This window comes from Pangasianodon hypophthalmus, chromosome 8 (assembly GCF_027358585.1).
Source record: "Pangasianodon hypophthalmus isolate fPanHyp1 chromosome 8, fPanHyp1.pri, whole genome shotgun sequence".
NCBI classification, from domain to species: domain Eukaryota; kingdom Metazoa; phylum Chordata; class Actinopteri; order Siluriformes; family Pangasiidae; genus Pangasianodon; species Pangasianodon hypophthalmus.
Window position 1 is genome coordinate 23,907,442 of NC_069717.1, and position 14,526 is coordinate 23,921,967.

Here is a 14,526-nt window from a genome sequence, read left to right on the forward strand (position 1 = left end):
GGGCACTTTTTTTGTTGTTTCCTGTGATTATGGACAGGAAAAGTAGAGTAGATAGAGTGCATTCTAATGCTAGCTTTTGTTCACTGCGTCCATTAAACGGCAGAGGAACACACCCAGTCCATTCTTTTCTGTCCTTTCTCTGAATCAACCCTGTCAGCATTGTGCTTAATTTATCTTTACCATTCTAGCCTTATGTACAAGAGAGAAGCACAAAATAATTCAACACCTAAAAGAAACTGCATAACTTGTATGTTCCAGTGAAAATCCAATCAAGAGAGGGAATTTTATTATTATATTTTCTGGCTTTTGTAAACCTAACCCTATGGCAGGACAGGGTATTTGTTGTTGGGCAGAGTTTCAGGGATTAGCAGGTGTGAACAGGTAAGTAGGTTCTTAAATTTCACTCGTCCCAAGAGTTGAACTACAGAAAAACACTTATATGATTGTGGCTCTTGTCAGAAAGTGTGAATGCATCTAGAAATTTCCAAAAGAAGGTTATAGGACACAAATTTCATTTAAAAAAGGTGGCACCTTTAGTATGACCCTGGCTGAAGAATTACAGGATAAGCTACAGTTGTGGAAAGAAGCGATTTCTTCCTGCAAAGTGGCTGAACCAGATGAGAAAAGCAGAAAGGACGAGTCTTATGTAAGTGCCTTGTGTTCTCTGCTTGTTTGGGTATTTTTTCTAGCGTTGGATTTAACCTCTATTTTAAGTAATTTCTCACAATGGCAAAGGAATAATGTATTAGTATTGCAATCAGAGGTAAAAACTGGTAAATCAGTTTAACTTCAACAAGCCAGTTTAATGTGTTGTACTGTGGTAAATTGAGTTATCATGAAAATGTGATTTGCAAAGTGTCTCAAATATCCCTTGTTTGTCCATTCTGGCATTAAAACAATACTAAAATATCTTCATATTGTTTCGGGCAAAGATACATGACAGGCTAAAGTTTTTAATGATTGAATATACAGTGTATATAGATTTTTGCCTGTTCTGCCCTTTTTCTTGTGGGTTTCCACTGGGTTTTCCAGTTTCCTCCTACTGTCCGAAACCACGCAAGTAGCTGGATTGGCTACACTAAATTGTCCCTAGGTGTGGAGGTGTGTGTGCATGGTGACTGCAGGATGGACTGGCATCCCATCCAGAGTGTATCCTCCTGTCTTGCAGCCAGTGTTACTGGGACTGGCTCCAGATCCACTGCAACCTTGACAAGGATAAAGCAGATACTATGGATAAATGACTGAATATACTGTCTATATAAAGAGCAGATAGCAATTGACTTGACTGAAATGCAGAATTTCAAAATAAAAGAATTTGTATAATCTGTATTAACCATATCATTATGACCATTATCCCATCCTATGGTTCTCATTTCCATCAAAATTACAGTACCAGAGCTCAGCATTGTTTGTGTTAATATGCATGGATGTGAGAGCAAGTGTGCTAGTATGGAGTAACATTACCTCTTATCAGAGTTTTACCAGCATGTTTCTTTAAATATATATATTTCTTATTTGTATCTAAAAGCCTATACATATGAAAGCATACAGTAAATCACACTGTAGTCTGAAACTGTACTGATCATACTGATGCAAAGTGGAGTGATAATTGTATCTAAACCATCATGTTAAAGTCAAGATGTATACAAATTTTTAATAAAATACTGTATATTACATTTTGTAGTCTTACTTGAGTTTTCTGTTTACTTTTTATCCATTCTTTTTTATCCATGCTTCCTTATATTCCATGCTTACTTATCTCAAGTATTTTTAATTAATTATGCAAAATTGTTTTTGAAAAAGTTTGTGCACCCCTGAGTTCCAGCCCACTTTACCTTCTGGTTGTAATAGTATTCAGTTGCAAACACTGGAAAAGGCTCATACATGTAGAAATGCAAACCAATATCATGGTTTTCAGTGCATCACAGAATCTGTTTTGAACTTCACATTTACCACTAAGATGACTTTGATGACCATGTAACACTGCAATGGATATATTGTTTGGGTTTTTTAAATAATAGATATGTAGAGAAGCTTTTAGCAGTTAGTTGTCTATTGACACAATATAGTTTTTCCAGGTTTATGTACAATACTAATATCCTTTCTGTGATAAATTGTCACACCCTGTAGGTTTCTGAATGTGTTAATATACAACATTTATCATTTACTCTTTTCCCCTTTCTTTTTTAGAACCATGCAGGAATCCCTCTGGCCACAAAGCTATGCTATGCTATTGGAGGAATTCCATATCAGGCAACAAACATTGCCCTGGGCTTCTCCTTCCAGATATTTCTACTGGATGTTGTGCAAGTAAGAGAAGTATCCTCACAAACATTGACCCTTCTCAGCATTCTTTTTTTGCTCAAAACACAAAGCCATCCTATGTTCACTTAAGAACTTTCCTCTCATAACACAGCTACATTCTATCTGACTTTCTGTTGCCAATAAATATTTTTTAGATCAGTGCTTCCCGAAATGGCTGAAATGATTTTGCATTTATTATTTATGAACAGCTGCTAAAAGCATTTATTCTACATGATGAAGTCAAACACTGGTGTGGAATATGTGTGGACTGTGGTTTCAGAATCTGAGTCCACTAATACAAGATTGAAAAATACTACAGATACTTCTTCCTTTGATATTGATTATTCAAGAACTCATTCTTTTTGTACGCCTTATTAGATGAGAGAAGTCATAGGAGAAAGCCCGAATAGTTTCGAGCTGACAGGAAGTCTACAGTAACTCATATAACCACTCTTTACAACTGTGGTGAGCAGAAAAGCATCTCAGAACAAACAACATGTCAATCCTTGTAGCATATATAAAGCTTGTGATATTGCTTTGGTCTCCTATGCATTATCACTACCTGTTTGAGTATTAAAAAAGAGTTTTTGATTGTGAAGCCTGATGTAATTTTGTCTGACATTTACAGAACTGATTGGTTTACATAAGCAGGGAATAACTTATTTTAATTAGTATAAATAAACATTTTATATTATATCTTGCAATTATAATGAAATCGACATCATACCTTACACATCATCTTTGCAGGAAAATCTATACTATATTCTCACTCTCCACACCAGATTCACTTTTCCAAACCTCCCCAGGTCTCACAGGTGCAATATCTATACCATTTAGCCTCAATACTTCCTCAGACCTGACTCTAAAACATTTATGAGTGCAATTCTTTATCATCCACATGTGGAGAGATGTTGTAGAAGTACACAAATACTCTAGTAAAAGGGCAAATACTCGTCTAAATATATACCCTGGTAAGGAAAAAAATTGATGAAATACTTTACAGTACAAAAGTACAAACATTTAAATTATTTAAATTATTTTTACAAGTAAAAAGTGTAAAACACACAGCCTGCATCTCAAATTACACATCGATTTTATCTACTGATGGTAAATCAGTCACAAACATGAACTAAAGCTAGCTAGCATACATTAAAGGTTAGCTAGCATGATAACTGACAGTATAATAACATGCCCCTAATGGCTAGCTGTTATGATACAAACTGGTTAAATAAATACAAAATATATCTAACGACAAAGATTTTTGTAGAGAATTTTTGTTGAATTCCTGAACGTGAAGTGAACAAGCACATTTTAAACATGACCACTGCAACAAGGAGTCGTTCAAACGCCAGTTGTTGTCACATCCATTAGAGTTTACTTACTAATTTTAGTCAGCTGCTTGAAGCCATCTTTCAAACATGATTTCCAAAATTTGTATAGTAAAAGCCAAGTCTTAAATAAAAGAAAAATAAAAAGAAAGTACAAATAATTTATAATTATACTTGTTGAAGTGCTGCTGGTGCTGGAAAAGGAATCCAATTTAAACCTCACTCATATTGGACTGTACTGGACAAATGTAGTTAAATTGATCAGAATCTTGACCCTAATGTGCGACTGGCATTACCAAGACAATGCAACTTTTCCGTATATTTTGGACCTGTCTTTCATTATATTCTTAGGAATGTTCTTAAACTAATATACATTCGATCTTACCATGACTCTTAGCCCTGATTTCAGAAATAGGATAAGATTTTATGACGCACCATGCTGTTGTATTCATTTTTTTTTAAAAGTTTGTAATGGACAAACATATCCAGGACTTTTATTCTTTATTCTTTTTGTCTGTGTCTTCTGTAGATGGAGGTATTCTTTGTCTCTCTGATCTTGTTCGTCACTCGGGTGTGGGACGCAGTAACTGACCCTCTCGTTGGGTACCTGGTGAGCAGGAGTGGGCGGACCCCAATAGGCAAGCTCCTCCCTTGGTGGGTGGAGAGGTAGATCAAGGGTTTTCAACAAATTTGTGTTGAAAAAATGCATTTATGGAACCTACTATTAGACTTTCATGCAGAAGAATTGGCATCCATGTTAGCTTTTGTATTAGTAGTATCTAGGCTGTGTTCATGTTATACCAGTCTCTTGTGTTTCTCAGGTCAGTTTTGTCCATGCCACTGGGCATTCTGTCTTACGTCCTCCTCTGGTTCATCCCACACGCTGCACACAGCTCCTCAGTTGGTGTGCCCTGGTACCTCATCATCAGCTGTCTCTTCCAGACTCTAATGAGTGTATGACCTTCTCTATATCACTTTATCAGTTTAATCCTTATTATCGTTAATGAACGTGGAAAGTGAAACAGAATAAAGAAAGTGGTATAGGTGACTGGCCTTTGTAAATATTTTATTTCCTGCTACATTCCCTCTATCTTTTCTTTTACCTTTGCTCCTGACAGCAGGAGGAACCCCGATCATGTAAAGGGGTTCTGAGCGTCCATTTCCTCAAATATGAGATATACTAGTATATTATAGTATTGCAATAAAATTAAAAAGAATGGCCTTTTGGGTCATGGGACATGATTGTAATAGAAGTATTGAACTGAACATGAGGATTGTAATTAATAATTTAATCTGAGTGTTACAAAGAGCTTACACTGGACATTCCTTCAGCTTGTTCTCCCTGGGGAAACCCCTTTTCGATATTTAGCAATGTTGGAAGGAGTCTCCACTGCCAGTGCTTTGTAACAGTCAAAGGTAAAGCTATAACTTTAAGTTTCCTTCAGAGAGGAGGTTCATCCAGGCAGCGGGCTTTGAGATTTCTCGGTAACCTGATAAGCTGTATTTTTTAAATTTTAAACCATATCATAACAATCCATCATTGATTATTTTCCTGTTACAGTATGTCCAGTCTGGTTTTAATCCTTATCTGCAGTCTAAACTTTTACTTCTAGCATCCTGACCACTGATTGCTCTTATAATCAAATCCCATTGTCTCCACAGTGCTATCATGTCCCGTACATGTCACTTAATATGTTTCTGGGAGGAAGTGAGAGGGACAGAGATTCAGCCACGGCCTACAGTAAGAGCGTTTCCTACATCGTGTGGTACTGTTCTGGGTTTGAGGTTGGGGTTACAAGATAACTGATAACAGATGGAATGAAATGGTTAATAGAGGAGTGATTTTCCATAGTTTATCAGCTTGCATCTCTCTCTTTCTCTCTCCCTCTCTCGCTCTCTCTCTCTCGCAGGAATGAGTGCGGAGGTGTTGTCGATGCTGCTGGCTGCTGTGATGCAGGGGCAGGTGTTGAGAGTGTACAACAGAGAAAGAGAGGACTCCTGCACGGACACGGACAATAATGACGAGCTCACATACAGCACCTCATCTCCCTCCATTGCTTCTCTACAGAACACAGTATAACTACTTACACACAATCACACCATGGAGCATACAATAAGCAGATTAGACTTCAATAAAACATGTCATTCACATAACTAGACTATTGTAATATCACATAGTGCAGTTGCATTTCTTATCAGAGACCATCTGTTGCTATGTAAAATTTGCCACTGTAGACTCACCAGATTTCACTGTATAATTTGGGTGGTAGTTTTATTTTCACAGCATTTCCCCTTGATCCATAATGGCAGCATTTCACCTTATGTTGCTCAGGTTGCTCTACTCCCACCATTATTGCCAGTGTCTATCTTTAGTGTTCTGCTAGTTGATATGGTTTCACTAGTATCAACATTAGTGTGATATCTACTGTACACACGCTTCATAGCTAACTATAGAATCTAAAAACTAGGTCCTAGGCCTTGTCGTTTTTGTATACAAATCAAACATTCCTGCTGCAAATAAAAAAAATCACAGGGAGCCTGTTAATGTTTCTTAGTGGGGTTGGGGTATTTGGGGAGAAGTGTATGAGTGTCCCTCACTCCCACTGGTAGTCCCCCTCATCTTTTTGTTTGTGTTAATGCACAAACAAGTTACAAGTTACACACCTGTGTAAAAAAAAAAAGTGTTAAATCGAGAACCCTTAAGGGTTCTGCAGGTTCTCCACTGGCAAAATCCTTAAAGGTTTCATGTAGAACCCAGAGGTTTTCCTTTTCAGACAGGATTCCAAGTAGAGCCACACTATTCAGGAGCTGAGAAGACTCAGCTCTTCAAAAAACCCTTGAAGATCCATTTTTGTCAGGCCACATCCCACCATTCTGTCCCTGATTATTTTACTGTAACAGTGAATTCCGAAGAGTTTCATTTTCTCTGCTTATTGTTACCTTTAATGTTGTGGAACTTCCACAGAACAATTTAGTTCCTCTTATTACCTGAGTTATAGCAGCTATAAATAGTTCTTCCCTCAACAGCGTCCCTTTTTTTCCTCTTAAGAAAACAATAAAATTGCAGCTTGTACTACTGAGAAACTGCAAAGCCATTCGATCTTCGACTTTGTTGTCTTAGAAAACTTGGTTACGGTTTTATCTCTGATGGTTACAGCACTGACACTGGAGAGAAAAAACATCTCCTCACAACAAGCTTCACCATATTAACAATTCACACATTTTTAAATCTATTTAGCATCTGTCATACAAGTCCCTGTGTAAGTTCTTACTATAGAACACATTTGAATAGCATATTAATATAAACCTTGTAGTCAGAACTACTGTCAGAGCTGCTGCTTACAGAAAATAAATCAGCACCTTCTTACCAATCAGAATTGATTTGCATTCGAAAGTGCTGTGGTATAAGAGACTTTAGCTCAACTTTTTCATGTAGAGTGTTTATTAACCGTGATTCATCAATGGTCAGCACTGCTGTAGGAAGGATATTTTTAGTGGACTTTATCTCAACCTGCAGTGACATTAAGGTGTTTTAAAATTTTAAACAGCATTGCTGATGTGCTAACATGTCAGTATCACTGCTGTGCTGTCAATCAATCACCACCCAAGTAATATGTATCTCTCCAGTGGTACAGTGGTGCTATGGTGGTCCATGCATGGACAAATCGTGCATAGCAATAGATGGACTACCAAGTTATTTGTAGACATATATTTATGTCTATGTAGTCTATTTAGCTGCCTAATAAAGCAACAGCTCAGTGTATAGTGAGTGCATGTGTGTATTCCTCGTCAGCGAGCTGCCTTCATGACTTCGGCTCTGCTCCTGGGTGCTCTTTTCTTCCTCTGCTGTATGGTGCTCTTTCTGGGAGTGAGAGAACAAAGTGGTGAGTGTGCTATTCATAGCATCGAGGTATTTCACGTTACTCAATCTGACAATGACTCGCAGGTAATTCTTTCATGCGGTCACGTGAACTAACCAGACCAGCTCCTTAATCTTCCTGCAGTGGGTGTAGTTTCGGTCTGGGTTAAAGGTGGATACTTGTTTTGCCTGTGTAAACTCTGCTCCTTTAGGGCCTGCAAGCGTTCAGATAGAGAGGCACTCGTCATACCTTGCTGATCTGAAGAAACTGATTGGCCACGTCTCATACCAGCGCCTGGTGCTCGGCTTCCTATTCACCTCTCTTGCTTTCCAGGTCAGGGTATTCACACAAGCGGATCAGAGTAGTAGTGTAGCAGTTCATTACATAGGAATTGCATATGCTGTTCAGTGATAAGATTATAAGATGTCATAAGTAAAGCCTTGCAACAGTTTTACTGATGTTTGTGTTTAAGAATAATAGCATGACACTAAATTACTCAAATGAATACACATCAGATTCAATAGGAATAGCTACATAGTAGCTAACAATTCTACAACACTAAGCCAGACTCTGGACACTGCATTTACATACATTTTCTCCTCAATTTAGTTACCAGCCAATTCCCACCCACCAGCTCTTCCCTATCACACAATAGCTACCAACCGGGCAGGGTGAATGCTAACACATACGTTATCCATGAGATACAAGCCAGGAAAGTGCTATCCACCCTTTTCCACATACATGAGCTCACAGATGCCTTGGCTGTTGTCCAGTCTCTATTGGCTAGTGTCTGTGATTGACATGGGAGAGTAATGCCATCCCTCCCACCCAGAGAGCAAGGCCAATTTTGCCAAACCTGAAATCTCCTGATGATAGAATGAATGCTTTTCTGGTGCGCCACTCAGTAGCCCGGTTTTTAGAACCTTTTGTTTAAAATTATTGTTTTTCAAGAAATGAGAGTGAGAATTTCTTTACCCAGATTTTCTTTTCATTATTACTTTGGATAATAACTCCATTATTACACATAACAGGTACCTCATATACGAATTTTTTTTAATCTTTACTGGAACTGTCACCTTTCAGATGGCTTTAGGCAATTTTGCTTTGTTCTGCATCCATGTGGCAGGATTGGGAGCTCAGTTCCAATATCTCATATTGGCTATACTGGTGAGTGCCAATGAACATCTCTTAGTTTAGTATAGGCCTTAACCTTAATTTATTCTCTTCAACCAGTTATATACCTGCCCTTTTTGTTCATCTATTAGCCATTTTATCACATACCATGTAGGTCACATTGTAAGTATATACTGTAATTACTGAATGCAGCCCACTTGTTGCAGTTTGTCAGCTGCATAACTGGAAAAGGGACCACCATAGAACCACCACTGAGCAGATATTGTTTGGGTGATGGATCTTTCTTAGCAGTGACATACCATAGTGTGTGTTGCACTGAAAGGAATGTATCAGGCACAAAAGTGTTAGTGGGATTTTAAACACCTCAGTGAAGCTGCTGAATTGAGAAGCTTTTCCCTTTCTGACAGGGTTCCAAGCAGAACCCATCTGTTAGGGAGTGGAGAACTGTAAAACTTGGAAAACCTAATGAAAACATAATGTTCTAGCAAAGAAATATATCCAGCCAACAACAGTCCTGTTGTCAGTTACATTATAAAGGGCAGTTGTATACATCAGAAACATTTTATTGTCTATGACTTGTGTTCACAGGAATTGGTTTTGGTTTGGTGCTAGTGTGCAACATTAAACAGTACGTAGTACAGTGCAGCAACAACAACAGGCAGTGCAACAAACAGTGCAGTAGACACAAATTATACATTGGACAGACAAAGACAATAGACATTGCAAAAGCATTTATGAATGCACAGAGACAGGACATGAGACAAGACAATATAAGATATGGTGTCAGTGTGTGCAAACTGCAATACAAAAAAATTTTGAGGTGGTTCAGTAGGAGTTGCCATGGACAGGGACGGTTGAGTAACTGGATAGCGTCCGGAAACAAACTGTGATGGTGGTGTGTAGTTCAGGAGATGATGGACCTGTAGCGCCTCTGTGATGACATGAAGTCTGCATTAAAAATGTCCCAACTGTCCAACTGTATTTCATCACAGAAATCCATACAACTGTGGGTGATATCTTAAATAAGACTATGAATTATTACATATCACAATTAATTATTTCCAGATTGAATAGCTGTCTATAGTCTTTTGTTAATTACATTTAAAGGATATACAAATACTTTGAACTGAAGCAACTGATGCAGTGCTTACAATTGAGTTAACATTAGCGAAATATAAATTGTAAACATTGTTATGTGATATATTTTGTGTTGACTAGGTTTCAGCTACGGTATCAGTGCCCTTGTGGCAGATGATTTTATTGAGGTTGGGAAAGAAGAGTACTCTCTTTATTGGCCTACCTGTGAGTTCAAACTCTTTGGTTATGATGATGATGTGGAAGAGTTGTATTTTGTTAATTGTGGTAATGACAGATTGATGAAGAATGTGGAATTATCATTAAAAAGAGGAGAGATGGTTAAAATCAGTGCTGCTGTTAACATTATTATTATTATTATTATTATTATTATTATTATGCATTTATTATGCTTTTATTGTCCTGTTTCATGTATTCATTCCTGTTTGGCTTGACATATGCCTGTACCTAATTTCTTTGTCTTTCACAGATCTTTATTCCTGTTATGATAGTCCTAGCATCTGTCTCAGAGAATTTCCCCGTCTACATGATCATGTGCATTCTGGTTGGCACCAGCGTAGCTACACTCTTCTTGTTACCATGGTGCGTAAAGCCAAAGCCTAGATCTGTCTACTTTAGTCAATTTTATTCATCTCTTTTAACCAGAGCAGTGAGCTACTCAGCAGCAGTGCGTCGTGTCCATCATTTACCACTTCTATTCGGGCCTTGTTGAATGGATTGAATGGAGCTTGCCTTGACTTAATAAAAATGTAGTTTGGATATTAGAGAATCATCCAGTTAAGCATTCTTAATACTTGGTACAAACCTGAAGCTGGAGGCCATGTGTTCTATGTTTTAAGCAGAACTGTACTCAAATAATAAATACTGAATTAATTAGTGTTTATCTTGTAGTTGAAGACTGAAGTATGAACATGCAGTTAGACACAGTTTAACAGAAAACTGTTTTATTATCTGATAAAGCATTCTGAATATGAATCATGTGTATGTTTGCAAGGTCCATGTTGCCAGACGTGGTGGATGAGTTCATGGTTGCAAACCCTTGCTGCAGGGCGATGGAGCCGCTGTTTTTCTCCTGCTACTGCTTCTGCAACAAGCTCGGAGGAGGTCTATCTGCTGGCATCTCCACCATGACACTACAGTGAGTCACCTCACACACGCACACACACGCACACACTCTGCAGCACTGTAGCAGGCTCCTTTAAAGGGACAGTTAGGCACTTTTTCCGTTTAGTGAGGCTCAAGTAGGTGTTCCAGTGTTTCTCAGTTCCTTCATAGTTTTATAATCATCAAGGCAAGGCAAATAAACTCCCTCTTGTCCAATGAATGGGAACATGATGTCTTCTAGGTTGTGTTATTTTTTTTAACACAATTACCAAACTATCCTTGTAGGTAATGGAAATCTACATGAGTTGTCTACATGAGTGGGTCCATATAAACACTACAACAGTACATTTCACATTCTGATCCTCAAAGCCTGACAGGTTATAAAACAGGAGCATGCAGCCACAGCGGAGGAGTTGTCTTGGCATTACGCCTGCTTTTGGCACCGATTCCCATCATCCTACTGCTGGTGGGTCTGGTCTTCTTCTATCTCTACCCCATCAATGAAATGCAGCGGCGGCGGATCCAACAAGACCAGGAACAAACAAGGTAAGATAGGTTATGGTTATGCTTCAACATCACAGAGGGTTTGGAGGTAAACGCTCAAATACTGGTCCAGAGATACAGACTTCACACAGATGTTAGACAACCAATGACTCTACAAGTACACAAAACTCTCTATGATGGACAGAACAGAAATACAGCTAGGTATCAACACACACAATGTAGTGAAAACAGGATTTGTGGTTGCTCCAGAGACACATATCTTGTTTATGAGAAATCCAGTACAGTTATAATGAAAGTTAACTGCATGTCTTGTAGCTTCGCTAAACATTTCATTACTCCTGGTTAAAATTAGCCAGCTACTGTAAATTAAAATTTATGCTGCCAAGGCTGCCTTTAATCCGTTCACAGTTTGATATCAGAAAGAATTGTATCTTTAAAGGTGCAGGTCAGATTTTTCCCAACCTAATCTCAATCTACTATAGTATGTGTAGTATATGTGTAATTACACCACACAAGGATTTTAACACAGTTACTTGAAACTCGTTTATAATGGAAGTCTACTAAGGGAAGTTGATGAATTACGACAAAAAATGTTTCAAATATGTGACTATATAACACAAATTTAAAACTACAGCTTTTAACAATAAGGGTCTTAGAATGAGACTAGGATGAGAGGAAACCTTACCAAAACTGCTCTTATAGAGTTCTGACAACTTTCCAACCCTTGAGCACTACAAAAACAATTGGGGTTACTGGTAACAAATAAGCAGCAATTCGTCTGGAAAAAAATAGTCCCATGTCTGTAATGGAAGAATTACACAAGCTAGTTAGAGCGAATTTTACAAATGTATGTGATTGAAGAATTCATGCAAACGTTTCACACAAACATTTATTGACTGCCTCAACAAGCCCTAAGATTTCCATTAGAGCTGACTTTTCACTAAACAGGTTTTGTAAATTTAGTGAAGAGTCTAAATGCCAATCAGTGTTAATTGCACATATGATATAGATGTGGTGGATAGGGATTAGATTTCTTCTTTAAAATGCTGGAGTATTTCTTTAATCATATTTTAATGCCTAGGTGTGCCTTTATTTAAGCTGAAAAGCTGAGTTCTTAGTGTTTGTGAGTGTTTTCTGTTCATGTCTATGCAGAGTCAAGTCCCAGATGCTTCCAAATAAAGAAGACGTCAAACTACAGCAATGCACGACTAAGAGGAGCAGCTTTCGATCAAAGACTAGCACAATATCTTCTTCATCCAGAGTGAAAAATTCTTCTTCCCAGCTGAGATGTTTTCCTTCAACTTCTGTGCAAAAGCACTGGGTTGCAAGCACAAGCCCTCCCGATCGTAACGCTAGCTTAGACTGCACTGCCGAGCCGCCATTTTATAAACCAAAATGGAGGTCAAAAAGCAACTTACCTGTATCTCAGATTAGTACACCTCAGTCTTCACTGAAGAGTAATGAGACATGCTCTAAGAGAGCAGTGGTTACATGGGTGTAAATAAATCGGATGTTGACAGGAAGGTGGGCTTTTTGTGAGCTTACACTGGCTAATCATGTTCAAAATTAGACTGGCCTTCTAGTTCGAATGGGTATGACGAAAGTGTAGTATGAATGGGTTTGGTTGGTTGAATTCAATCAGAATAATATTTAGCCTCCATTTATTATAATATGTATATGAATGCAACATTTTTTTAAAAATTGTATATACACTCACTGGCTACTTTATTAGGAACACCTATACACCTGCTCAATCATGCAATTGTCCAAGCAGCCAATCATGTGGCAGACCAGGCAATGTTTTTCCAATCTTTAACTGTCCACTTCTGGTGAGCCTGTGCCCAGTGTAGCCTCAGATTCCTGTTCTTGGCTGACAGAACCCAGCGTTATATTTTGCTCTTGCTGTTGTGTGTTGGCATGGCAACACACAGCACTCTATCCAGCTGTGGCTTCTCTGGGAACTATTTTCGTTGATGGAGTAAAAATAAACAAAATATTTGTCCATATTGTGCTTGAAATGTCAGTTACTCAATATTAATTTCTTGTTTATAGAACTGTTTTATAAAAACATTATAACACTTGCAATCGTGTTGTACTGAATATCAGCACGGCTGTGATTCGGCTGTAGGTAATCACTCTCGCTTGTGCAGTATTGCTTAAGTAACAATTAATTCACAGGAACTTGTATGGCAAACACTCCACATAATCTAAGGTTAATAATTAATAGATTAAAAACATGTTGCTACTTTAGAAAGAAAGAGTATATTTTTAAGTTTTCTGTAAGGAGATGTTTATTTAACATTTACGGAAGGAGTCTCCAGTTTCAGCACTTTGTATTGGTCAGTAAGTTTTTTGGTTACAGATGCAACTTTAATGAACATTGGCTATGTCCCAAACCACATGTGACTGCAGGGTAAATGGTATGGCCTTAACAGTACACCACCTATGGGAGTTATAGTAATAGATAGATAGATAGATAGATAGATAGATGACACCTGACCATCACACCCACATGTGGTTCTTTCCAAACTGTTGCCACGAAATTGGAAGCATGCAATTGTATAGGATTTCTTTGTATCCTTTAGAATTACAATTTCCCTTCACTGGAACTAAGAGGCCTAACATGTTCCAGTATGCCCCTGTGCACAAAGCGAGCTCCATGAAGACATAGTTTGCCAAAGTTGGAGTGGAAGAACTCGAGTGTCCTGCACAGAGCCCTGACCTCACTCCCACTGAACACCTTTGGGATGAACTGGAACACTTACTGGACCCCAGACCTCAGTGCCTAACCTCACTAATGCTGTTGTGGCTGAATGAGCAGAAATTCCCACAGCCACACTCCAAAATCTAGTGGAAAGCCTTTGCAGAAGAGTGGAGGTTATTGTAACAGCAAAGTGGAATAAATCTGGAGTGGGATGTTTAAAAACACAAATGGGTGAAGGCCAGGTGTCCATATACTTTTGGCCATGTTAGACAGACAGACAGATAGACACACAGACAGATGGATTTTATTGATCCCAAGGGAAATTTTTTTTTTGTTTGTTTGTTTTTTGTCTTAGATTTCACACACTCTGGCAGGTCAGCAGGTCAAGTGCTCTTTCTGCACTTAGATAAGCCCTGGGGTAGGGTACTATTGTTGACACTGTTTAATACAGTTGTATCTGATTTGGCATTAATCCTTTTTTCCCTCCTCTTCT

General features: G+C 38.3%; 1 protein-coding gene across 1 annotated transcript; it reads left to right on the forward strand.

The window, feature by feature from the left end:
• Positions 1–14: 14 nt before the first annotated feature.
• mfsd2al2 (major facilitator superfamily domain containing 2a-like 2) lies at positions 15–14,506 on the forward strand. The gene is made up of 15 exons (XM_026925686.3): positions 15–381; positions 525–646; positions 2,191–2,310; positions 4,162–4,286; positions 4,454–4,586; positions 5,295–5,373; positions 5,543–5,706; positions 7,426–7,516; positions 7,704–7,825; positions 8,576–8,659; positions 9,845–9,928; positions 10,191–10,303; positions 10,716–10,859; positions 11,195–11,371; positions 12,482–14,506. Exons 2-15 carry the CDS (start codon positions 539–541, stop codon positions 12,828–12,830), a joined length of 1,893 nt encoding a protein of 630 aa, XP_026781487.3. The 5' UTR covers positions 15–381; positions 525–538; the 3' UTR covers positions 12,831–14,506.
• Positions 14,507–14,526: the final 20 nt, after the last annotated feature.